Source organism: Mercenaria mercenaria, chromosome 9, assembly GCF_021730395.1.
Source record: "Mercenaria mercenaria strain notata chromosome 9, MADL_Memer_1, whole genome shotgun sequence".
In the NCBI taxonomy this organism is placed as follows: domain Eukaryota; kingdom Metazoa; phylum Mollusca; class Bivalvia; order Venerida; family Veneridae; genus Mercenaria; species Mercenaria mercenaria.
The window spans coordinates 42246865-42272129 of record NC_069369.1 but is presented as its reverse complement, the minus strand read 5'-3'; the positions used below and the strand labels follow the sequence as shown (position 1 = coordinate 42272129).

At 36.0% G+C, this 25265-nt stretch overlaps 1 protein-coding gene across 1 annotated transcript in view; it reads left to right on the top strand.

Moving 5' to 3' along the window:
* Positions 1 to 25265, top strand: part of LOC123546994 (adhesion G protein-coupled receptor L2-like) — a 448877-nt gene that overhangs the window by 397138 nt on the left and 26474 nt on the right. Inside the window, exons 24-27 of the mRNA XM_053550531.1 lie at positions 4519 to 4585; positions 7063 to 7148; positions 18475 to 18601; positions 24187 to 24228. Coding sequence (XP_053406506.1) covers positions 4519 to 4585; positions 7063 to 7148; positions 18475 to 18601; positions 24187 to 24228 — 322 coding nt within the window. The remainder of the gene's footprint in view (positions 1 to 4518; positions 4586 to 7062; positions 7149 to 18474; positions 18602 to 24186; positions 24229 to 25265) is intronic.

The window sequence follows — 25265 nt, the reverse complement described above, 5'->3', positions numbered from 1 at the left end:
ATTTCTAAAAATAAACCAGAAGGCCTAGAGCTTAGATATTTCGCATGTAGCATTGCCTAGTGGACCTCTACAAAATTTGTTCAAATCATGACCCCTGGGGTCAAAATTGACCCCGCCCCGGGGGTCACTTGATTTTACATAGGAAAATCTTCAAAAAATTTCTAAAAATAAACCAGAAGGCCTAGATCTTAGATATTTGACATGTAGCATTGCCTACAAAATTTGTTCAAATCATGACCCCTGGGATCAAATTGACCCCGCCCCATGGGGTTACTTGATTGTACATAGAAAAATCTTCAAAATTTTCTAAAAATAAACCAGAAGGCCTAGAGCTTAGATAGTTGACATATAGCATTGCCTAGTGGACGTCTACAAAATTTATTCAAATCATGACCCCCGGGGTCAAAATTGACCCCGCCCGAGGGGTCACTTGATTTTACATAGGAAAATCTTCAAAAATTTTCTAAAAATAAACCAGAAGGCCTAGGTCTTAGATATTTTACATGTAACATTGCCTAGAGGACCTCTACAAAGTTTGTTCAAATCATGACCACCCAGGGGTCAAATTGACCCCGCCCCATGGGGTTACTTGATTGTACATAGAATAAATCTTCAAAATTTTCTAAAAATAAACCAGAAGGCCTAGAGCTTAGATATTTGACATGTAACATTGCCTAGTAGACTTCTACAAACTTTGTTCAAATCATGACCCCCCGGGGTGAAATTAGCCCTGCCTCAGGGGTTATTTGATTGTACATTGGAAAATCTTCCAAAAAATTTCTAAAAATCATCAGTTTGACATTTGAAACATGTAGCTCATATTACTGAGGTGAGCGATCCAGGGTCATCATGACCCTCTTGTTTTTTTTTTGTTGGGTTTAACGTCGCACCAACACAGTTATAGGTCATATGGCGACTTTCCAGCTTTGATGGTAGAGGAAGACCCCAGGTGCCCCTCCGTGCATTATTTCATCACGAGCGGGCGCCTGGGTAAAACCACCGGCCTTCCATAAGCCAGCTGGATGGCTTCCTCACATGAAGAATTCAATGCCCCAAGTGAAGCTCGAACCCACCGCGGTGAGGGGCAAGTGATTTGAAGTCAGCGACTCTTCGCTTTCTGGATATAACTTTAGTACAATATAAGATAATGACTTGAAACTTAAAATGTATCTTTATCGTCATCATCTGCTATAATAATAAATAAAATAAATAAAGTAAGATAAAAATAAATAGAAAATAAATAGAAATATAATTTGAGTTTAGCAAAGTCTTTATACTTTATGTGCATGTAGTTTCTTGGACTGTTTTTTTCTGATATAATTTAATTCCATCAAAATAAAGAATGTCAGTACCCCTTCCATACTTGACCTTTAACCCCTCTGAGTAGTAGGGTCTTAATATATCTTGGTGTATCTTCCTTTTAAAGTAGAGGTCTCTTATTGAGACATAAATTCATTTTACTGTCAAATGGCCGAATAGTGGAGCGCGCTGTCTTACGGACAGCTCTTGTTATACAATCTCGCCAGGCTTACGTATCATTTTTACAATACAGAAAATGACGTCAGATGACCTTCAGCTTTCCTGGAAGTAAAGAAAATGAAAGTACACAGGCTAAACTTGAAAACGAAAGTCGCATTACCATTGGTCGATAGTCAGAGGTCACGTGCAGGGGTCACCCCGTCAAAATATATGCGCTTGGACTTCTTTTTTATATTCTTTTTTATATTGTTTTTGCTAATGAGGAGTCACTAATAAAAGTCTTTTCAGCACTTTCGAACAAATTGAAAATACCTGGGCTATAGCACAACATGTCAGCTTTTTATCTATGAAAAGATATTTGCATTCGGAATAAACTCAAATCCGACAGGGGTCCGTAACGGAGCAAGGGTATATGGAGATTTTTGGAACTTCATCAAATCGTTCAAAAGGTCCTTTTTGATGTTGTCTAAAAGTGTCAATATATGCCTCGGATGTCAGATATTTCCGTATTTGAGAGCTGCAGACCTAGACATTTCAGAAATATTTTCAAAATGAATTTCGTGTAATAAATGTTGATTCTACGGAAGCGTGAAAGGGCAATCATATGCTAATACATTTTATTACGTTACGGCCGTGGAAAGGATATCGCATAAAGAGAATATGTAATTGATCGGAAATTTCCGTTACTACCTGAAGCATCCAATCAAGGGACTGACATAATTTGGCTGCTGAAAGCAGGTGGCTGTTTAATAAAGGTGGAAATTAAAACAAAATGTCAATTTGGGATGCTAGCTGCTTCAGACTTGCTTAATAAAGGTGACCACTTAGGCAGGTTCAACTGTAGTTTGTTTACATTCAAGTTAAAGTAGGCAGGAGTATGTATTTATGTATGTTTAAGCTTTGCATCATTCCCTTACTATATTAAGTGCTAGTATAGATGGGTAAGACAGACATTTTGGCATAATGAAAATAAAATGTATGTAATAAGCAACAAGAGATTTTCAAATTTTTGACCCACCTATTAGTTTATTATGACAGGTCATGCTGTACCTATTTAGTGAATCCATTAAGTAGATCATTCCGCGGGCTAATTGGTTACCTACAGTTTTATTTGATAAACTATAAATGGGTTATAGATCACTTACTGACCTACTGAATTAGGTTATTGCTTTCACTTTGCTTTGTTCCATTACTGCAAAACTTAATTTCATTAGATCTATAATCTATATATTAAAACAGCAACATTTTGCTGCCAAAGTACATATAGACACTTTTAAAGACTGGTCATGGTTGGAATATTTTAGCATCATTGTAATACACAATAGGTATTAAAATTTTATTACAAATATATGCACATTGCATAAATCCTCAATATGTGTGTCAAAATAAAGGGATCTGTTCTGACTAATTACAATGTTGTGAATGGCTCTAATTGGTACCAGGTGTTCTTATGTGACTCAGATTGAGAAAGCAACAGTAATACCGTGTTCACACTAGCAGAACGGTTTTATTTTTATTAGGCACTAATTGGCTATAATTGGTATTTGACATTCAAAACCCATCAAAATATAATCAAGTTTGCGTCCACACTAGGCAAAGAAATGTGGTTTAAATATATACATGCAATGTTGCAAGTTAACAAATATCTTGCAATAAGTAAAAAAGGTTACAAAGAATTGAGGCTAACAGAAACAAGAAGGGGTCATCAATATTTAAACTTCTGTGTTCATCTAAGAATTTCTGTTCATTCCATCTATTGTCCATTTTGAGCGTCAGCATGACTCCATATCGCAATTTAATGTTTTTGTTTCAACAACAGTCCAATTACTTTTGCCAGCCACAGCCTCAATTATTTGATACAAAAGAGAAACACATGGTATTCTTCCTCCAAAAGGTAAGATCTGTGGATTTGGGATTGTAAAATCAGTTAGAACCCACATTTGCGTTCACATTTGTAAAATAATGTAGCATTACTTTTTAATGTAGTATTAAAACCACCTCCTGAGGTAGTTTTAATGCTACATTACAGAAACCACTTGACCGTTACAAAATTCACGTTTTACACCACATATAGTGTGGACGCAAACGAGTTTAAAAAATAAACCCAAGTTAATGTAGGATTAAAAACGTAGTCTGAACACGGTATAAGTTATTTATATATATTATTTATGTTATAATTTATTAGCTGTCAGAGCCTTTCTAAGAAAATCAAACTTGAAGGTAGAAATAACAACAAATTTTTAATTAGGTCACATGTTATCTTCCACCTGTTAGATTTTTTTATTAGTATTCACAATCTGTCAACTCCATTTTTATCATATGCACTGTTAAGTATCTTGGCAGTATATTGTTATGTATAACATTACAATAAATTCCATATAGACAGTTGTGCTTGAGCTCATTGAAGTCATGTAAGAATTTTATTTGTTCTGGTTTATTGTTGGTAATAGGGATACTAAAACTAGATCTCAGGGCATTAGAATGGTTTTCTTTCTGATGGGTAAAACAAATTAGGCCGATTCATCATGTTATTCTTTTCAGAAACAGTTGAATATTTTTTGTCATTCATCGAAAAGTCAAGTTGTGAAAACGTCGAGTTCAAATTATCTGTTAAACTCTATATCTTTAAGGATCTGAATTATTCTTAATAAAATTGATTGGTTATACATTATGTTTGACACAAACATTTTATATATGATTTTCCTTGTCCTCTTGTATTTTGTCAGACACTATGATATATAAACTTTATTCTCAGCTAATATATTGTCAGACACCATGATATATAAACTTTATTTTCAGCTAATATATTGTCAGACTCCATGATATATAAACTTTATTCTCAGCTAATATATTGTCAGACACCATGATATATAAACTTTATTCTCAGCTAATATATTGTCAGACACCATGATATATAAACTTTATTCTCAGCTAATATATTGTCAGACACCATGATATATAAACTTTATTCTCAGCTAATCTATTGTCAGACACCATGATATATAAACTTTATTCTCAGCTAATATATTGTCTTTTCAGCTGCTGGTTAGACATAGATTCAGGACTTATATGGTCTTTCATAGGTCCAGCTGCATTTGTCGTTTTTGTAAGTGGCAACATGTAATAACTTACCTGCTCTTTTAGCTCACCTGTACATTGTTCAGGGTGAGCTATTAGTATAGGTGGATGATCCCTAGTCCTGCGTCAACATTTTTCTTAAACATCTTCTCTGGAACAACTAGTCGGAATTACACCAAATTTGGTTGCTAGCACCCTGCATGGACCTTTCTCTAGTTTTTTTCAAAGGGTTTGTTTGACCCCTGTAAGCAGCCATCAGAGCTAAAAATAGAATAAACTTTAAACAACTTTTCACATTAACCACTTGATGGATCTTCAGCAAACTCTGTCTAAAGAATTCTCGTGTAGACCTCTGTCAAGTTTATTCAAATGCTTATGCTTGACCCCTTTAATAGGCTGCTGGAGCTAAAAATACAAAACCCTTAAACAACTTCTTGTGAACCACTTAATAAATATTCACCAATATAGCCTCTTCTATGGATATATTCAAGTTTGTTCAAAGGGTTCCACTTGACCCCTTTTAGGGGCCACCAGAGCTAACAATAGTAAAGCCTTTAAACAACTTCTTTTTCATGAACCACTCAATGGCTCTTCACCAAACTTAGTATGTAACATCTTTGTATAGACCTCTCTTAAGTTTGTTCAGAGGGTTCTGCTTGACACTTTTAAGGGTCTATTTGGATATAAGTTACGGATGAAAGTGGATATATATAAATATTTGTTCAAAACTTGGAAGATTTTTTAAGTATAGTTTGATTTACACCCATGTTAATAATATTTCAATGCATGATTTCAATTGACTGCGTGCGAGTGTGATTATGATAAGATCAGATAATGTTCTTCGACGTCAGGTGGTAGTTCTTATCTCGCCGCAGCAGGTATATTATGATATCGGCCTCAGGGAGTTAAGGGCATATTAGAATCGAAATAATTAATAGCAAAACCGTGTTTTAACACTATTTATACACACGGGTGGTAATACGTCGTACAAATAATTTCACGAGGGCACAGCCCTCGTGAAATTATTACACCCGACGTATAACCGCCCATCGTGCATAAATAGTGTTAAAACACTCTTTTGCTATAAATTATTTCTTAAATAAATAACTTTTAATGAACTGCTTAATGAATGTTCACCGAACTTGGTCAGAACCAAGGTCAAAAGGTCAAGTTCCTCCTCAGGTGAACGAGTTATGCCCATTTGTGCCTCTTGTTTAATTGAGTTCATACCATAAAAGTTTTTCCTACCTACCATAAAAGGCATTTTAAAATTCTTGATTAAACAACAAGAGCTGTGAGAGGAAATGGCGCACTCGACTATTTCAGTGCTTGATAGTGAAATAGGGCATATTTGAGGAAACTAGAGAGTTATTTTTTAAACACTTTATGATACGCTTTTGCATTACAATGTCAGCTAGGTATTTAAATTGTTCTTATGAATATTATTCTGTGAATGAACATTTTTTAGCTCACCTGTCATGAAGTGACAAGGTGAGCTATTGTGACCGCTTGATGTCCGTCATGCCTCGTCCGTCGTGCGTCAACAATTTCTAAAAAAAATCTTTCTTCTTGAAAACCACTGGACAGAATTACATCAAACTTCACAGGAATGATCCTTGGGTGGGCCCCTTTCAAAATTATTCAAAGAATTGAATTCCATGCAGAACTCTGGTTGCCATGGCAACCGAAAGGAAAAACTTTAAAAATCTTCTTGTCCAAAACCGCAAGGCGTAGAGCCTTGATATTTGGCATGTGACATCATCTAATGGTCCTCTATCAAATTATTTAAATTATGCCCCTGGGGTGAAAAGAGGCCCTGCCCGGGGCTCCCAAGTTTTACATAGACTTATATAAGAAAAAACTTTAAAAATCTTCTTGTCTAAAACCACAAGACCTAGGCCTTTCATATTTTTTTGGTATGTAGCATTGCCTTGAGGTCCCCTACCAAAATTGTTCAAATTATAACCCTGGGGTGAAAAGAGGCCCTGCCCTGGGGGTCCCAAATTTAACATAGACTTATATAGGGAAAAACAATCTTCTTGTCTGAAAGTTCAAAGCCTAGGCCTTTGATATTTGGTATGTAGCATTGCTTAGTGGATGTCTAACAAGATTGTTCAAATTATTCCCGTGGGGTGAAAAGAGGCCCCGCCCTGGGGGTCACTTGTTATATGAGTTATATAGGAATAAATACTTCAAAAATTATCTGATCATATTTCCTAGACTGTTTGATTGTAATTACCTGATGACCTCAAGAGATTAGGGGTCACCTGACTGTGACCTTGACCTACTGACCTACTTTCTTGTTTTTTAAGATACAGCCTTGAAATTTGGATGACATGTACAGTTTTGCACACCGATCTTAAAACTGACTTTCATTGACCATGAATATGACCTTCTGACCTACTTTCTAATATTTTAGCATCAGTTTGCCATTTTAAACATGCGGCTCATATTACTCAGGTGAGTGATTCAGGGTCATCATGACCCTCTTGTTATCTATTGCAGGTCAATGTTATTATCATAGTGGTTGTTTTCAAGAAAATGGCATCAGCAACTTTTGTCAAATCCAAGACGTCAAGGGTGAAAATAAAGTAAGCATATCTTGTTCAATCTAAGTCATCAAAAGCAGGAATAAATAAGCAGATTTTGTTGAATCCAAGATGTTAACAATGAAAAAACGTAAGCAATGACATCAAAGGCAAAAATAAAGTATTACTAAGCAGATTTTGTTGAATATCCAAGACATCAGCAGTGAAAATAAAACAAGAGGGCCATGATGGCCCTATATCATTCACCTGAGTTTAGTTGCTTGCTTGAACAGTTAAAGGTTTCTACTAAATATATATACAAGCAGGTACTGTGTATGTGCGTGTTGAGGTGGGGGAGGGGGTAGAGGTGGGGTAAGACATTGGGGGAATGATGTGATATGATATGACAATATCAAACGTGAAGATTTTTTTGGGCAGCGAAGCGTGCCCACAGATTTACCATACCACAAATTTATGGACGATACGCTTATCCGAAACCGAACAAGTAGTTCCATGTCCTCCATAAATTTTACGTAATTCACGTCTGTTTAACTTTCAGAAAGCTTCTGAGATTCAACTTTATCAAAAAATGCATTGCTTAAGTACATATTTGTCGTAATCTATATTTTATAACAAAAACAAAGCGTATGAAAATGAGCATGCTTGCTTTGATCACATGACCAAAACAATTCTTCATCACGTGACCAAAATAAACTATAAATAACCTATAAAAATAGTACAGTACTTCAGCACCATCCGCGTAGATCTATAATCGGTATTAAAACCAAGTTGCTTCTTTTGTAAACATTTTAAATTAAAACTCAGTTCCTGCTAGAAAAGTTAATCGAAATTTTATTATTATAACAACACCAAAGAGCTTGTTTTGGTCACATGATCAGAAAACATCTAACTATCACGGCGTGCGTTCTATTTCGATATGATACTGAATGATAAAATTGCACCCGTGTATCCGTTGAAGTTTGTAGCATAGAAATGGGTTTATGGAAAGATATATTGCATGAAATCAACAGAAGAGGTGTTATCTTATTTATTTTTCATAGAGAAAGATACGATCCTTTCATAATATTTACGTAAATAATTTTTATTTGCACGACTTAGGAAAATAATTGCAGCCATAACGGAGAGGGCGAAAAAATTGTACCTGTTTCCCGAAAATACGAACATATGCACTTCAATTTGATTTAATTTTACATTCTAGCTGGTGTTTGTGATTGACATATCATTAAAGGGTATAATTAATTCGAAAGAAACATTATTTTTAACAAGTTCGCCTTTTAATCGCCGGTAGATTCGCGGTGTTTTCATCCCCAAATATTCACGTACTGGCGTACGATTTCTTCTCAGATAATTATACAATAGCGGGATTCGGAAGACTGCAATGAAATAATTTGAGGCAATTCAAACTAAGTTTGAAAAATATTAATTTTCAATATTTGCATTTTTAACAATAAAAACCGTAAAAAGATCCTTTGGAAGCATAGAATGCAACCAAGAAGAATTCGGTTTGATTGAGTCTGTTCACGAGAGGTAATGAAATGTGCAACACCTCTTGCGCCCTCTAGCACCGGCTTATGCGGAACTCTATGACTCCATGATCCCAAAGGACCAGAAAATATAACAACACTAAAACATGCATGTTGTCATGATTATGAGGCATATTACATTAATCTACAGCTGAAAAATGACTGAATGCAACCTGAAGATCATGATGTATGCTGATATTGGAGACAGTAGTAGTTGTTTTGGTTGTTTTAAAATTGAATGAAACATTTAATTTCATTGTAAATATTCTTTTATGGTTGCTTTTAGCACAGGAGTCTGAAATTCTATCAATAAGACCATAGAAGTCTATCTTTACAAAAAATACCCCCTATATATATAAAATAAACATATAGGGGGTATTTTTTGTAAAGATAGACTTCTATGGTCTAATTGATAGAATTTCAGACTCCTGTGCTTTTAGTTTAAGAACTATTCTGAAGTGTCTTTTATCTATGTAAATTATGTATAATTATATTCATAGCCTGCTTTTACCAAGATGAGATCTCATTTGAAAAAATTTAAAAAATCACCTGTCAAGGTCACAGGGGCCTAAACATGGAAACCCGTTTCTGATCAATAACTTGAAAACCACTTGACCCAGAATGTTGAAACTTCATAGGATGATAATAATCATTGGACATGTAGAGTAGATGATCACTATTGATTTTTGAATCACTTGATCAAAAGTTAAGGTCACAGGAACCAGAACTTTGAAAACAGTTTCCAACCAATAACTTTAGAATCATTTGACCCATGACATTATGACCCTGGGGTGAAAAGAGGCCCCACCCAGGGGGTCCCAAGTTTTACATAGACTTATATAGGAAAAAACTTTAAAAATCTTCTGGACTGAAAGTTCAATGCCTAGGCTTTTGATATTCAGTATGTAACATTGCCTAGTGGCTCTCTAACTAACAAGATTGTTCAAATTATGCCCCTGTGGTGAAAAGAGGCCCTGCCCCGAGGATCACATAGTTTTTGTATGAGTTATATAGGAAAAAATACTTCAAAAATTATCTGATCATATTTCCTAGACTGTTTAATTATAGTTACCATATGAACCCAAGTAACTAGGGGTCATTTGACTGTAACCTTGATCTACTGACCTACTTTCTTGTTTTTTAAGATACAGCCTTGAAATTTTGATGACATGTACAGTTTTCCACACCGTTCTTAAAACTGACTTTCAGTGACCATGAATGTGACCTACTGACCTACTTTCTTGTTTTTTAAGGTACAGCCTTGAAATTTGGATGACATGTACAGTTTTGCACACCGATCTTAAAACTGATTTTCAGTGACCATGAATGTGACCTACTGACCTACTTTCTTGTTTTTTAAGATACAGCCTTGAAATTTGGATGACATGTACAGTTTTGCACACCGATCTTAAAACTGATTTTCAGTGACCTTGAATGTGACCTACTGACCTACTTTCTTGTTTTTTAAGATACAGCTTTGAAATTTGGATGACATATATAGTTTTGCATGCCCATCTTTAAACAAACTTTCAGTGATCCTCAATGTGACCTACTGACTTGGTAGAGGATCACACAAGGACCATTTGTTTGAAATTATTTTAAAATCAGACCAGCGGTTTAAGAGGAAATATTGTTTAAAGATTTTTTCTATTTTTAGCCCTGGCAGCCCCTATGTGCAACCAAGCAGAACAATTTGAACAATTTTAGAAGAGGACCACCCATTGAACATCCAGGCCAAGTTTCATTAACTTCCACCAAATGGTTTTAGAGGAGATGTTGTTTAAAGGAAAGTGTGGACGGCCGGACGCCGGACGGTGAGCAGTCACAATAGCTCACCCCAAGCACTTTGTGCTCAAGTGAGCTAAAAAGCAGCTTTTCTGAAATCCAGGACCTCAATAGTAAATAAAGTAAGCAGATGACATCATCAGTGAAAATAAAGTAAACATACTTTAGCAAACATCTTTTTGAGGATGTACCATATGATTACCCTTTGTGGAACTAATTTGAGTTCTTGTGTTCTTTCAACATTAAATCATATGTGCCCATAATATAGGTCACCAGTATAGTCATGTCATTATTGGCTTTTGACGGAACAGCTCGTATCGGCCAATTCTAGACCATTTACAAAAGAATAATGAAACTCAGTTTTCAGGATCATTTTTTTCTGAAAAATAATAGTATAAAGTTGTACCTATATCGCAGAAGGTAAAAATATATATGTAATTGAGACTACAGTATCACCATAACATGCACACATTTTTTATTTGACGTCAAACATGGCGGCATTAATTTCAAACACAATTAGGTATGCTTAAAGAGTACCTCCGCTGTAGTACATTTAGATATCCTTCTAAGTACATACGTCTGCTTACAGTGCAAGGGTTTCTTTCTAAAAAAACTTAATTTTGTCTTGCGCTGATGAATAGAAAAGATGGGGACACCTTCTTAAAACTATTAAGACTGCCACCTTCGACCCAGCACCTTAAAGCGACTAACCCACACATTGTGATTTGTGATTTTTAAAATAATTTATCACCGAAAGGCAAAATTCCGTCACGGTTTTATATATTTACATGAAACTTAATGGTTGATCAGTTTCTAGTTTCCAGAATTACGGGAACATTTTAGTTTTCGCAGTTTTTCTCATGCACTTTTATAGACCGTTGCTATGGTTTATTTTGTAAACATTGATAAATATAGAACGAGTTTAGACACAGTCAACACGTGGGCATCAATAGAGCGCACACGCAGCTGGCACACAGCAACAAAATGGCTACAAACAGTAAGAATTCTGGGAAAAGGAATTGGGTATTTAATGGCGAATTTTCAAGTATACGCTCTTGCATCAATAGAGTGCACACATAGCTGGCACACAGTAACAAAATGGCTACCCACAGTAAGAATTCTGGGTAAAGAAATTGGGCATTTAACGGCGTATTTTCAAATATACGGTCTTGCATGTGATGTAAATTATTGTTAGGGTATTTTCAACAGCTTACAGACAAACTGTCCGGGATTGTGACACCATTTATTATACATTTTAATGCATTTTAAATGCATGTAATTCGAAGTCCGTACTTTGAGTATGGATATGGTGTAATACCGGTAAACAATTTTGTATGTATCGTGTCAAGAGAAAAATGCTGTTAGCGACCATGATTAACAACACACTAATGATAGGGAATACAACACCACTTACTGTACATCATGTTAAAGGTGTTTATATTGAAAGATCTAACGTTTTCATCCCATGTATAGGAACCTGTACTTAATACATTTGAAAGACAGTATTGGTACCTTTAAGATGATGTATAACAAGTGTCGTCCCTGAAAGATGGTCTGTATGCTGTTCAATAGCGCTCCAAATAGCGTTTTCCAAATGACTAAAGATGAAAGATTGAATGAAATACCCATTTTATCCCCCTAGATAAAAACATGAGCCTAAATTTGATCGAAAGACAATGTAAATAACTCTAAAGTGATGTATGGTAAATGGTGTCATATTCCGTGAAACAGGGTATTTGGGATCTTCCAAAGTGCTAGGACTGACAATCTCTAAGAAGACATAATGTAGAAGACTGAATGATCTACCATATTCATATCCAAGGTCGCACATTGGGCCTTAATGCATTTGAAAGGATATATAAATACATTTAAAATGATGTATGGTAAGTGGTGTCACATTCCCCTAGAAAGTATCTATTGACTTTTCAATGTGCTCAGAACGGCCTTCCTTCCTCAATACTTAAAAGCAAGATTGAATCCTTTACCCTATTAATTCCCAAGATATAAACGATAGTCTGAATGCATCTAAAGGACAATATAAATACTTCTAAAATGATGTAATGCAAATGGTGTCACATTCCCTGAAAGAGGGTCAAAAGTGTTCAAAACGGCTTTCTCCAAGAAGACTTAAGGTGAAAGATTGAATGATATATCTAATTCATCCGCAAGATAGGCACATGAGCCTCAATGCATCTGAAAGACAATATAAATACCTGTAAAATGATGTATGGCAAGCTGTGTCACATTCCCTGGAAGAGGATCTGTTGGCTGGTCAAAATGCTCCTAACGACGTTTTTCAAAGAATGATTAAGGTACAAGATTTAATAATACACCCTATTCAGCCTCAAGATAGGAATTTCCGTGTAAATGCATTTGAAAGAAAATGTAAATACCTTCAAGATGATGAATGAAAAGTGGTGTCAGTTCCCTGACAGAGTGTCTGTAGGATGTTCAAAATGCTCTGAACGGCTTTTTCTCCATAAAACTAACGGTAGAAGATTGCATGATCTACCTAATTCATCCCAAAAATTGGAACCTGAGCCTTAATGCATTTCAAAGACAGTATAAATAACCTTTCAAATGATGCATAACAAGTGGTGTCGCCTTCCCTGAAATATGGTCTGTGGGCTATTTTAAAGGGTTCCGAACGGAGTCCTCCAATAAGACTTATTGTGGAAGATTTAATGATATGCCAAATTCATCCCCAAGAAAGCACTTTGAGCATAAACACATTTGAAAGGAGATATTTATACCTTTAAAGTGATGTATGGCAAGTGGTGTCACATTCCCTGAAAGTGTCTATGGAATGTTCAAAATGCTCCGAACGGCATATCTCACCCAATACTTACGGTAAAAGATTGAAAGATATACGTAGTTTGTCTCCAAGATAGGAACTTGAGCATTAATGTATTTGAAAGACAGTATAAATACCTTTCAAATGATGTATAGCAAGCGTTGTCACATTACATAAAAGAGGGTATGTGTGTGTTCAAAAGTGCTCCGTTGGCGTTCTGCAAGAAGACTTAAAGAAGAAGATTGAATAATATACCCTATTCATCCCCAAGATATGAATTTGGGCCTAAATGCACCTAAAAGACAATACAAATACCTTTAACATGATGTAGCCTGTTCCCCTATATTCTCGCGGTACTAGTGACAATAAATACAATAAGTAAGCAAATAAATATAATGACGGTTATTTTGTATAATAGATAATTTCAACTAATTCATTATCTATCAAAACATACAAATTCTGATACAAAACATAATTAAAATACTCCCGACAATCATGTGTCAAAATGTACACTTTCTACCATTTTGATTTTGTATGTCCTTGGTATTTTCGCGTTAAAGATGTTGTTATTGTAGTTGTAGAATTATTGTTAGGTTACATCCCTTACAGAAGAAAAAGGCCTGCTGCGTACTCTTGCTGTGTACATACAGCGTATATGATGCGTACATGATGTGTACTGAAATCAAGGGATTTAAATAGTACGCAGGATATACACCGCACATACACCGATAGTACGTTTGTAGTACACTTTTGACATGCAAATGAGCTCTGCCGCGTACTACTTGCTGCGTACATGCTGTGGACTACATAGTACACAGGATGTACGCTGGAGGAATTTAGTATGCGGGAAATAGTACGCAGCATGTACGCGGCACATACACTTTTCACATGCAAATGAGCCTGCGGTGTACTACCCCTGCGGCGTACATGCTGTGTACTCCTGCGGCGTACATGCTGTGTACTCCTGCAGCGTACATTCTGTGTACTCCTGTGGCGTATATGATGTGTACTCCTGCTGCATACATGCTGTGTACTCTTGTGGCGAAACTGCTGTGATAATGTAAATTCCTTACCCCAATAACTTTCGTATGCAAATGCTGATCATTTGGACAGAAAAAAAACGAAAAAAAATAAGTGACATGCATCAATAAGTATTTACCCTTACCAAAATAATGTAGATTGATGTTATCAAATAAATTAGTATGCTTTTCTTCATCCACTTTTCAATGAAATAAATCAATTTTTGTAGCATGTAATTTGGTAAACATTTGAAGAAAATGGCGTAACTGCATCAATGGGAAACAACTTTAATGCAACTAATATGTGTTATGATTTATTATAGACGATGTGTGCATAGTCTGTATTTATTTTGATTAAAATCCATCTGAGAACAATCTAGGACTGGAATTATATAAGCATTTATACACTTTTACGTCCGTAAAAAGTAGCGCACCAAAAAATTTTGGATTGATTTTTTCCAATGGGGCGAGCGCAATTAGCCAAAAACGTTCTGAAAATATACGAGCGGCAAATCCGATGAACAACTTTTTAATTTGGTGAGGCCTTAATGGGTTAACATAATGAGCATTAAAGCCTTTATAAAACATGATAGAGTGGTGTTTTGCTTAAGAGTATTCAAATAACAGTGAGAGCTATTAATTCTTCTCATTCGGGCGCTGTTCAGGCATTATCTTGGTAATTATTTCATGTATTACAAAATGTAATGCAACAAAGTTCAAATAAGGCTTTTCAATTATCCAAGTTAGAAAGCTCCAGGATTAATTCAAAACGAAAAAGAATATATTTTTACACTGCATGCAAGGTGCAGCTCAGAAATCACTAAGATGTAAGCTTCACAAATGAACACTGCAAATAGTTTGGCAATTTTTCATTGTTCAGAATACCGGTAATCTGAACTATTCTATGCTATTAAGATAAAAGTTACTCGGAAATCAAGTTCTTGCTTGCAAAAAAAAATAAAAATGTACAGATCCTTTCTGCATGAAGTGTACTTCAGACTTTTACCTAAAAAAATTCAAAGTATAAACACCAAAAGAAAATGAACAAGTCCCTCCCGCATATATGAAGTTTACTTCAGACTTTAACTTATAAAAAAAACCTAAGTATAAATGCCAAAAGAAATTGTACAAGTCTTTCCCGCGTATATGAAGTGTACTGCACAAATTTCAAAGTATCTGCGGTGTACATGCAGTGTACTATTTTCTTGTACAAGTCCCTCCTGCGTACATGCAGTGTACTCCTTAAATTTTCAGAGTCTGTGCTGCGTACTTGAAGTGTACTAGTGACCTCCTGCGTACATGCTGTGTACTCGTCGAAATAGTATGCGGCATGTACGCGGCATGCGGTGTATGTAAAATGTACTCCTCTGGCGTACTACTGTGTTCGCGGCATATACACAGCAAATACGCAGCATGTACACCACAGAGGCTTGCTTCTGTAAGGGATACCACAATATTTGTTTATTTCTGGTACACTAAGGAATTCTGTGTCTGGTTGTAAAAATTACAGTTTAATTATAACAATATTGGTAAAATTATGTAAATGTTCCACACCCAGTACTTGACAATTTACTCATTTTGACAGTCCCTATACCTGAAAGAGCTGTTCTTTCTCAGATCCCTGACCTTTGAACCTTTCAACGTGGCTACTAAATCCAGTCTGTTTCCGAAATTATGATAATAAGGCGCGAATTAAAGAGAAACGGGACATTGTGGGCTCGTCGTTCATCCGAATCGGTCCTATTTATAACAGACAACATAAACAAAACATTGGCAAAAACGTCGTTAACAAGTGAAAAATACAGGATTTTGGTTTAATATGAGAGAATTTTAAGTATTTCAACTATTTCAAAGTATATTCACCAAAATTATATGCATTTTGGATAAATTGATTAAAATCTGAATTGTAAATGAAAGTAGGTTGTTTGTGAACAATGTCCAGATTGCGCTGCAGTGCTAAACGGAAATAACGCGAAATTTCCAATGACGCGAGAATACCACGTACGACTATACAATAAGTGGTGCATATTCCCTGGCATAAGATGTGTGTGTTGTTTATCATGGTCGCTAACAGCATTTCTCCCTTGATACCATACGCCGACTAAAATTGTTTAACACACCCTATCCATCCTCAATGAAAGCACTTTGAAATACATGCATTTAAAAATATTAAAATTACCATTAAATCCATGTATAATAAGTGGTGTCAGGTCAATAAGCTGTTGAAAATACCCTAACAATTTACATTGCATGCAAGACCGTATATTAGAAAATTCGTTATTAAATACCCAATTTCTTTACTCAGAATTCTTACTGTCATTTTGTTACTGTGTGCCAACTACATGTGTGCTGTATTGATTATCATGACGACTGTCACGTGATGTTGCCAGATGCTTCCTAGACGTAATTCCGTTTTTTTATACATGGGGAAACATCGTAAAAGTGAATATAGGAAAAGTTTGATTTTTTAAAATCTCATACCACGATGTGTGGGTTAGTCGCTTTAAGTTTTTATAATTTCATATACATCAGAGGAAATGAAAAAAAAAAGATGATTAACATTATAACATAAAACTGCTGTTTTGTCACCTTTTGGGGGTGTTTACATTTCTTCACACTCACGCAAAATAAAAAATGTTTTACAATCACATTCCACAGGGAAATGCCGATCTGTCTTTTTGGCCGAAAGAGATATCATGGCCAGTGTCTACAGACAACCAAAGACCTAACTCTGAAAAAATACAATTTCACTAGCAGCTTAACAACTGATAAAAGATGAACAACAGAAACATGTTCTTACAGCAAATAAAACTCTGGATTGTATTTGGATCAATATTTGTATTTATCAAAGAATAGCATTGATGCATGTCTTTTTCCCTTTCGGTTGGTAACATCTGCAGAATCCATCAAGGTACTTCTAAGACCTTGTTGCCGTGAAATGATATGATGCCAACCAATAAGAATACTGCAGGTGATTTTTTTATGAAAACACAAGTGTTAGGCATTTTTCTGTTTTGAAAGTTGAAAGCTGAATACAAAGTTTGGAAACAGGAAAATGCACAACAATTTACATTTTTGGTAAAATAGCCAAGTCGCAAAGTCAGACATGTAATATAGGAATTGGTAAAAAAAATATACGCATGTGCGTTTTGTGCGTAACAGTCATTTTATGCACGCATATCAGGTATAGATACTGTTGCATAGAAATACAACTAACACTATATTTTCTGTTTCAGTATTATTTCATGTGAGAAATCTCACAAGTCGACAACATACACAGATAAAACAGTTCAACAGAAGTATAAACATTAAATAATTCCTATGTTGGTAAACCAAACAAATACTTTAAACACTGGCTATTAATTCTAATGGAAAACCATTGATATGAACACCTTTTAAAAAACTTACTACAGTGTTTAATATGTTGAAAATATACAAGAATTTTTGTTGACCAATAAAATCAATTCAGAACTAAACATGCAAATTTACATTAACCAATGAAATGTCAGCATCCCTTATTAACAACATTAATTTCCAAGGGCTTCAAACCTAAACAAGTGTTACTTCATAATTTCCTGTTAAGCCTTAATACAATACAAATGTTTGGACAATATATCATCTGCATACAAATTGTTATCACCATAAATTGTTTTAATTCTTGACAGGTCTTGATTAGAAATCTTTGTTAGGAAGAAACTTACAGCAATAGTTTTGACAATTTAAAAAATGTCTCAAGAAATTCTTGATAAAATAAGTGACACTTGTTATTAGAAAAGATTTCTGTAATGTTGATTTCAATAATTTCAGTGATTCTTAATAATGTAACATTAAAATGTAAAGACACAAAAATTTACACATAACAGTAGATATGACCTGGCTGAATACATGTATTAACAAATCGCGTGTATCGGAGCTATACCCTGGGCACATTAAAGAACCAGTGTCTATTCACAAAGAGCTAGGCTAAGTTAGCAGAACAGTCCTGTGTCTAAAAGGATTTCTCTCTCTCTCTCTCTCTCGCTCTGTTCTTTGTGAAATTGTCTCACTCTGTCCCTCTGGTCAGAGTACTAGTAGAGGATGAATTTGGCACCCTTCGTGGCCACTATGTAAATCACCTTTGAACCTGCTTATCATGAAAAGAGCGCTGTATAAATCTAGTACATGACTTTGTGTATTATATAATATATATAGTGAAGATGTGAATGAACTTGAGCCTCTATAAATATTTCCTCTTATATCATGTTCAGGACCTGGCTTCACAGTCTGTGCGTATTGCTTCCAATGTTGGGTATTACATGGCTGTTTGGATTATTGTCGGTAAACAGTGATATGTTCATACTGCAGTATATGTTCAGCATTTTCAATTCATTACAGGTAATTTTGTGTTAATTGATTAAAATATTTACTTTAATAGCAAGTTATTGTGTATGACCATAATCAAACCTTCACTGTGCCAATTTTTAAATTGGTTTGTGTTGATTAAGAATATATATCAATTTCATGAACTATCAAAAAACTGCTTGTCAGACTGTGGTGAAAATATGTAATTTGATTTGCTCCCAGTTTCCTTTACACCTACATGTATTTTCAACTTGTTAGCTCACCTGAACCAAAGGTTCAGGGTGAGCTATTAGTATGGGGTGGATTGTCCGGCGTCCACATTTTTACTTAAACATCTTGTCCTCTGAAACAACTCGTCAGAATAACACCAAATTTGGTCTGTAGCATCCTGGTGAGGTCCTCTATCAAGTTTGCTCCAACGGGGGCACTTGGCCCCTTTTAGGGGCCGCTAGAGCTAAAAATAGAAATACCTTTAAACAACTTTTCTCATGAACTGGTTGATGGATATGGTCCTCTCCAAAGTTTGTTCAAATGGGCCCCTTTTAGGGGCTGCTAGAGCTAAAAATAGAAATACCTTTAAATGACTTCTTCTCATGAACTGCTTGATGGATCTTCATCAAACTTGGTCTGTAGCATCATTATATTGTCCTCTCCTAAGTTTGTTCAAATGGGGGCATTTGGCCCCTTCTAGGGGCTGCTAGGGCTAAAAATAGAAATACCTTTAAACGACTTCTTCTCATGAACCTCTTGATGGATCTTCATCAAACTTGGTCTGTAGCGTCATTATATGGTCCTCTCCCAAAGTTATTCAAATCAGGGCACTCGGCCCCTTTTAGGGGAGGCTAGAGCTAAAATAGAAATACCTTTAAACGACTTCTTCTCATGAACCGCTCGATGGATCTTCATCAAACTTGGTCTGTAGCATTATTATATGGTCCTCTCCCAATTTTTTTTCAAATGGGGGCACTTGGCCCCTTTTAGGGGCAGCTAGAGCTAAAAAAAGAAATACCTGTGATTGATCTTCATCAAACTTGGTCTGTAGCATCATTATATGGTCCTCTCCAAAATTTGTTCAAATGGGGGCACTTGGCCTCTTTTAGGGGCTGCTAGAGCTAAAATAGAAATACCTTTAAATGACTTCTTCTCATGAACCACTTGATGGATCTTCATCAAACTTGGTCTGTAGCATCATTATATGGTCCTCTGCCAATTTTGTTCAAATGGGGGCACTTCGCCCCTTTTAGGGGCCGCTAGAGCTAAAAATAGAAATACCTTTGATTGATCTTCATCAGACTTGGTCTGTAGCATCATTATATGGTCCTCTTCAAAATTTATTCAAATTGGGGCACTTGGCCCCTTTTAGGGGCCGCTAGAGCTAAAAATAGAAATACCTTTAAAGGACTTCTTCTCATGAACCGCTTGATGGATCTTCATCAAACTTGGTCTGTAGCATCATTATATTGTCCTCTCCTAAATTTATTCAAATGTGGGGGGGGGGGCACTTAGCTTGGCCCCTTTTAGGGGCCGCTAGAGCTAAAAATAGAAATACCTTTAAACAACTTTTCTCATGAACTGGTTGATGGATATGGTCCTCTCCAAAGTTTGTTCAAATGGGCCCCTTTTAGGGGCTGCTAGAGCTAAAAATAGAAATACCTTTAAATGACTTCTTCTCATGAACCACTTGATGGATCTTCATCAAACTTGGTCTGTAGCATCATTATATGGTCCTCTGCCAATTTTGTTCAAATGGGGGCACTTCGCCCCTTTTAGGGGCCGCTAGAGATAAAAATAGAAATACCTTTGATTGATCTTCATCAGACTTGGTCTGTAGCATCATTATATGGTCCTCTTCAAAATTTATTCAAATGGGGGCACTTGGCCCCTTTTAGGGGCCGCTAGAGCTAAAAATAGAAATACCTTTAAACAACTTCTTCTCATGAACCGCTTAATGGATCTTCATCAAACTTGGTCTGTAGCATCATTATATGGTCCTCTCCCAAATTTGTTCAAATGGGAGCACTTGGCCCCTTTTAGGGCCCGCTAGAGCTAAAAATAGAAATACCTTTAAACGACTTCTTACCATGCACCGCTTGATGGATCTTCATCAAAGTTGGTATGTAGCATAATTATATGGTCCTCTCCAAAATTTGTTCAAATGGGGGCACTTGGCCCCTTTTAGGGGCCGCTAGAGCTAAAAATAGAAATACCTTTAAACGACTTCTTACCATGCACCGCTTGATGGATCTTCATCAAAGTTGGTATGTAGCATAATTATATGGTCCTCTCCAAATTTTGTTCAAATGGGGGCACTTGGCCCCTTTTAGGGGCCACTAGAGCTAAAAATAGAAATACCTTTAAAAGTATTTTTTAATTAATTTTTTTTTTTTTTTTTTTTTTAATTCTTTTTTAAATTTAATACAGTGAAACACCGCTCGCTCGAACATCGATGACTCGAGCACCCGGGCTCGCTCGAGCAATTCATGTGGTCCCAGCCGATTTCCTTCTATTTTCTATGTGAAATTACCATGGCTGGGTCGAGCATCGATAACTCGATCGCTCGAGCATGACACCTGGTCCCTGTGTATTAATTTACTCTTTGTTGTTTATGGCAAACTCGAGCAGAGGTGTCAAAATTTTTCACACCTTCGGCAGTCGGAATGTATCGGTTTATTTAAAATTTTCGCATGTCGTCAGAATTGCATTGTCTATTCCCCGACTATCTTTAATGTTTGTTTGTCGGTATATTTGATCTGATAATGAGATTAATTATTGATGAAAGGTGGAAGAAAAATTTTATTGATCAAAATTGTTATTTACCATAGATACCCATGTATAATGCGCAGTTTTTTGACCCACGGGACCTCCCCCGAATCGTGGGTGCGCATAATACACAGGTATAGACAATTTTCCAACTTCAAAACAAGTTTGTTACCGATGTTCGCCATTTTGGTAAAGGGAAACTACTCCCCGCGCTTACTGTCACCGCTAAAATCTAAGATTGCCGTTACGTTCCGTAGAAGATCGAATGGTTTATTTTTCTTTCAAACAAAATTAATTTCATGTAAATTTAAAAGTATTTTGATGAAAGAAATATTAATAAATCACAAAAATGATGATACTAATTAAAGATCGAGAATTATCTTTAACCAGGATCAAACTGTGAACAACATAATTGACACAAGGTGACATGTTAATTGCCGGTAATTACTGGCTATTTGATCGTGACAAAAAGACTATCACACCTTTTGTTATTGGTTTGAATTGAGAAGCTCATGTCATTTTGAAAGATACCATTCCGAAATATTGAATCAGCTGCTGTTTATTTATTCAAAATAGTTAATTAAAAATGTGAAACAACAAATAAAACAATATTTTACTGGTTTTATTTTCGAGAAAACAAAAATCGATAGTAACGCGAGACCGATGCTGCTCTCTGCCGCGGAAATAAAATTTATTACCAGTGTCGATGTAAACTCTACTTTCGTTTTCCATCCACCTCAAAATTGACCAAAAATGCTTTTTCCCAGGATTTTGGGCCAAAATCGGGGGTGCGCATTATACACTGGTGCGCATTATACATGGGTATCTACGGTAATTATTACTTTTTTCTACAGGATCGAGAAGATAATTATGAGATCCTAATATTTTAATCAACAGTTGTTTGCATGTAAATAAAGGAAATAAGATAGCCTTTTCATAAAATTGAGACGATAATTATGAGATCTTAATTTGGAGAAGAAAATTGCGAATTCGATTACAGTATTTCAAATAAAAAAATAAAATAAAATGTCTTAGCTGTTTCTTCACATGTGCCATTTACGATCTATCATAAATAACGTTTGTAATACGTTTTTTGAAAATATCACGAGTGTGTTATTACGCATCACTGTTTCCTCTGCAAATGGTCTCAATGACAATTGGTAAAACAAACTTCAATTTTCTTCATATGTTGGTCAATGTTTGGGTCGCTCGAAACCATGGATAACTCGGGCATTTTGCTCATCCCCTTGCGACCTCGAGCAAGCAGTTTTCACTGTACTTTGTCACAAGCAAATCTAATTAGGTCAAGGCCTGCCTCAGGTGAGCGACTTGTTTTTATAGGAGTGAGCTTGTTGGTCAGTTCGTTGGTTTTCATGGTTTCCGGACGATAACTCATGAAAGGTTTCAATACAGATTTCAATAATTTTTGGTACACAGGTGTAACATCCTAAAATACATATCAAGTTTGACTTTGATGTCAGTAGGTTGAAGGTCAAGGTTATAATGACCCGGAACAGTTAAACGGTTTCCAGATGATAACTTGAGAATGCTTGGGCCTAGGATCATGAAAGTTGATAGGTAGGTTGGTCATGACCAGCAGATGACCCCTATTGATTTTGAGGTCAGTAGGACAAAGGTCAAGGTCACAGTAACCCGGAACATTTAAACAATTTCCGGAAGATAACTTGAAAACGCTTGGGCCTAGGATCATGAAAATTGATAGGAAGGTTGTTAATGACCAGCAGACAACCCCTATTGATTTTGAGGTCAGTAGGTCAAAGGTCAAGGTCACAGTGACCCGGAACAGTTCGACTTTGACATTGGCTTACTTCTGTGACAAGGCCGTATTGTGGGGGTATAATTCATCACTCCTGTGACAGCTCTAGTTTTGTCCATTTTGTATTTTCTGTTAGGTATATTGCCTTGTTTATTGTTGTGTTTCTTTCTCCTCCCCCATTGCTCAGACATCCTAACTCTCTCGATCACGTCAGGTTTCTCCCAATTCTGGATGTAAAATCCGATCACTCCGTTAAGAAGTCCAAATCTCCTGATTTAAAAAAAAATTTATCCACTCCTTAATACATTAATCGGATATAGCTAATAACGAGAGTCTGCAAACAACAGTTTTCGGATATTTTCACACCTGTCTACCCTTGTTCTTTGATGTTTATTACATGATATATAACAAAGCTAGGTGTTGATTAATGTGTCACAACTGAATTTGAAATCCAGACAACAGATATTTAATTTTAATCAATCACAATCGAATTTAGATCAGAAAATATATTGGCTTTACCTTTTTCTATAAGTTTTTGAAATTGAAAGTAGGTAGTCGCGATGTCAACCTGCTGATTTTTGCATTTACGTCCCCACTCCTTTTAATATGAGTGAAGTTAGGTGTTAAATGTTGATCCTTGATTTTTTCCACTTCCCAAAACACCCCCACCCCATACCTATTTCCATATTTTGCATATAATTAAAATGTAATTAATGTTGGATCTTTAAGCAAGCCGTTTCCTATATCTTTCCGCTACAGTTTCTTTTGTTGCGGGCCTACTTTGCTGTGCATGGTTGGGTGCTCTGTGCTTCTGGGAAATCTACCCTAACCTTTTATTATTTTAATTTTTTTGACATTATGAAACTTTATTGATAATCTACAGTCTTGATCAATAAAAAAAATTGGAGACAACTTTATTAAAATAGACAACAAATGTTACATTTTCATGAAAATAAACATGAATGTTAGCATGGTTTTTCAACTGTGAATACAAATTTGCAACAGAATCATACATTTGGTAGTGTTTGTATGTTGACATATTTATTTAATCCAATATTTATTTATTACTTTTACATTTCAGGGTCTGTTTATTTTCTTGTTCCACTGTATCTTTAACAGACAGGTGAGTTTACAAAATATTTATGAGGCCAGTATAACAGCCCAGTTTTTCCCCCAATCAGTTCTTTCCCCGGGGAAAAAACTGACTAGTCAATTCTTTCCCCCGAGGAAAAAACTGACTAGTCAGTTTCTAACCCCTCCCAGTCAGTTTTCCCCCCCTTGGAATTAGTTTTCTGATAGAAACTGACTAGTTAGTCAGATTTTTCCCCGGGGAAAAAACTGACTAGTGATTTCTTTTCCCTTAGTCAAGTTTTCCCTTCAAGTACTGGTTTTTTTCGGTATTGTTATTAGGGATACAAGTGTCTATTCATTTTCCATTTAAATTTCAAATGAAATAGGTATTGTTTTTCATTTGAATAAACCTATATGTTTCTTTTTTTGTAACTTTTATCAATGTTTTGTTTTTTTGTCAACTCAAATTTTTTAACTTCTTTTTGATTGCCATTACTATTTAATATCTGTCAGGTGCAGGAAAGAAATTGATCGGTCTGTTCTTTCCCCTCTAGCATATACTTGACCTTTTTTCTGACCTGTTAAGTGGGAGAAGAAATTGACTGGTCAGTTCTTTCCCCCTTGCATATGCTTGACCTATCAGGTAGGGGAAGAAATTGACCGGTCAGTTCTTTCCCCACAAGCCAGTACCTGACCTCTCAGGTGGGGGAAGAAATTGACTAGTTAGTTCTTTTCTCCCTAGCCAGTACTTGACCTGTCAGGTGGGGGAAGAGATTGACTGGTCAGTTCTTTCCCCCCTAGCCAGTACTTGACCTTTGGGGTGGGGAGAGGAAATTTACCAGTCAGTTCTTTTCCCCTTAGCCAGTACTTGATCTGTCGGGTGGGGAAATGAAATTGACCAGTCATTTCTTTCCCCCCTAGCCAGTACTTGCTCTGTTAGATGGGGGAAGAAACTGACCGGTCAGTTCTTTCCCCCTAGCCTGTACTTGTTCTGTTAGGTAGGGGAAGAAATTGACCGGTCAGTTCTTCCCCCCCCCCCCCCCCCCCCCTAGCCAGTACTTGCTCTGTCAGGAGGGGGAAGAAATTGAC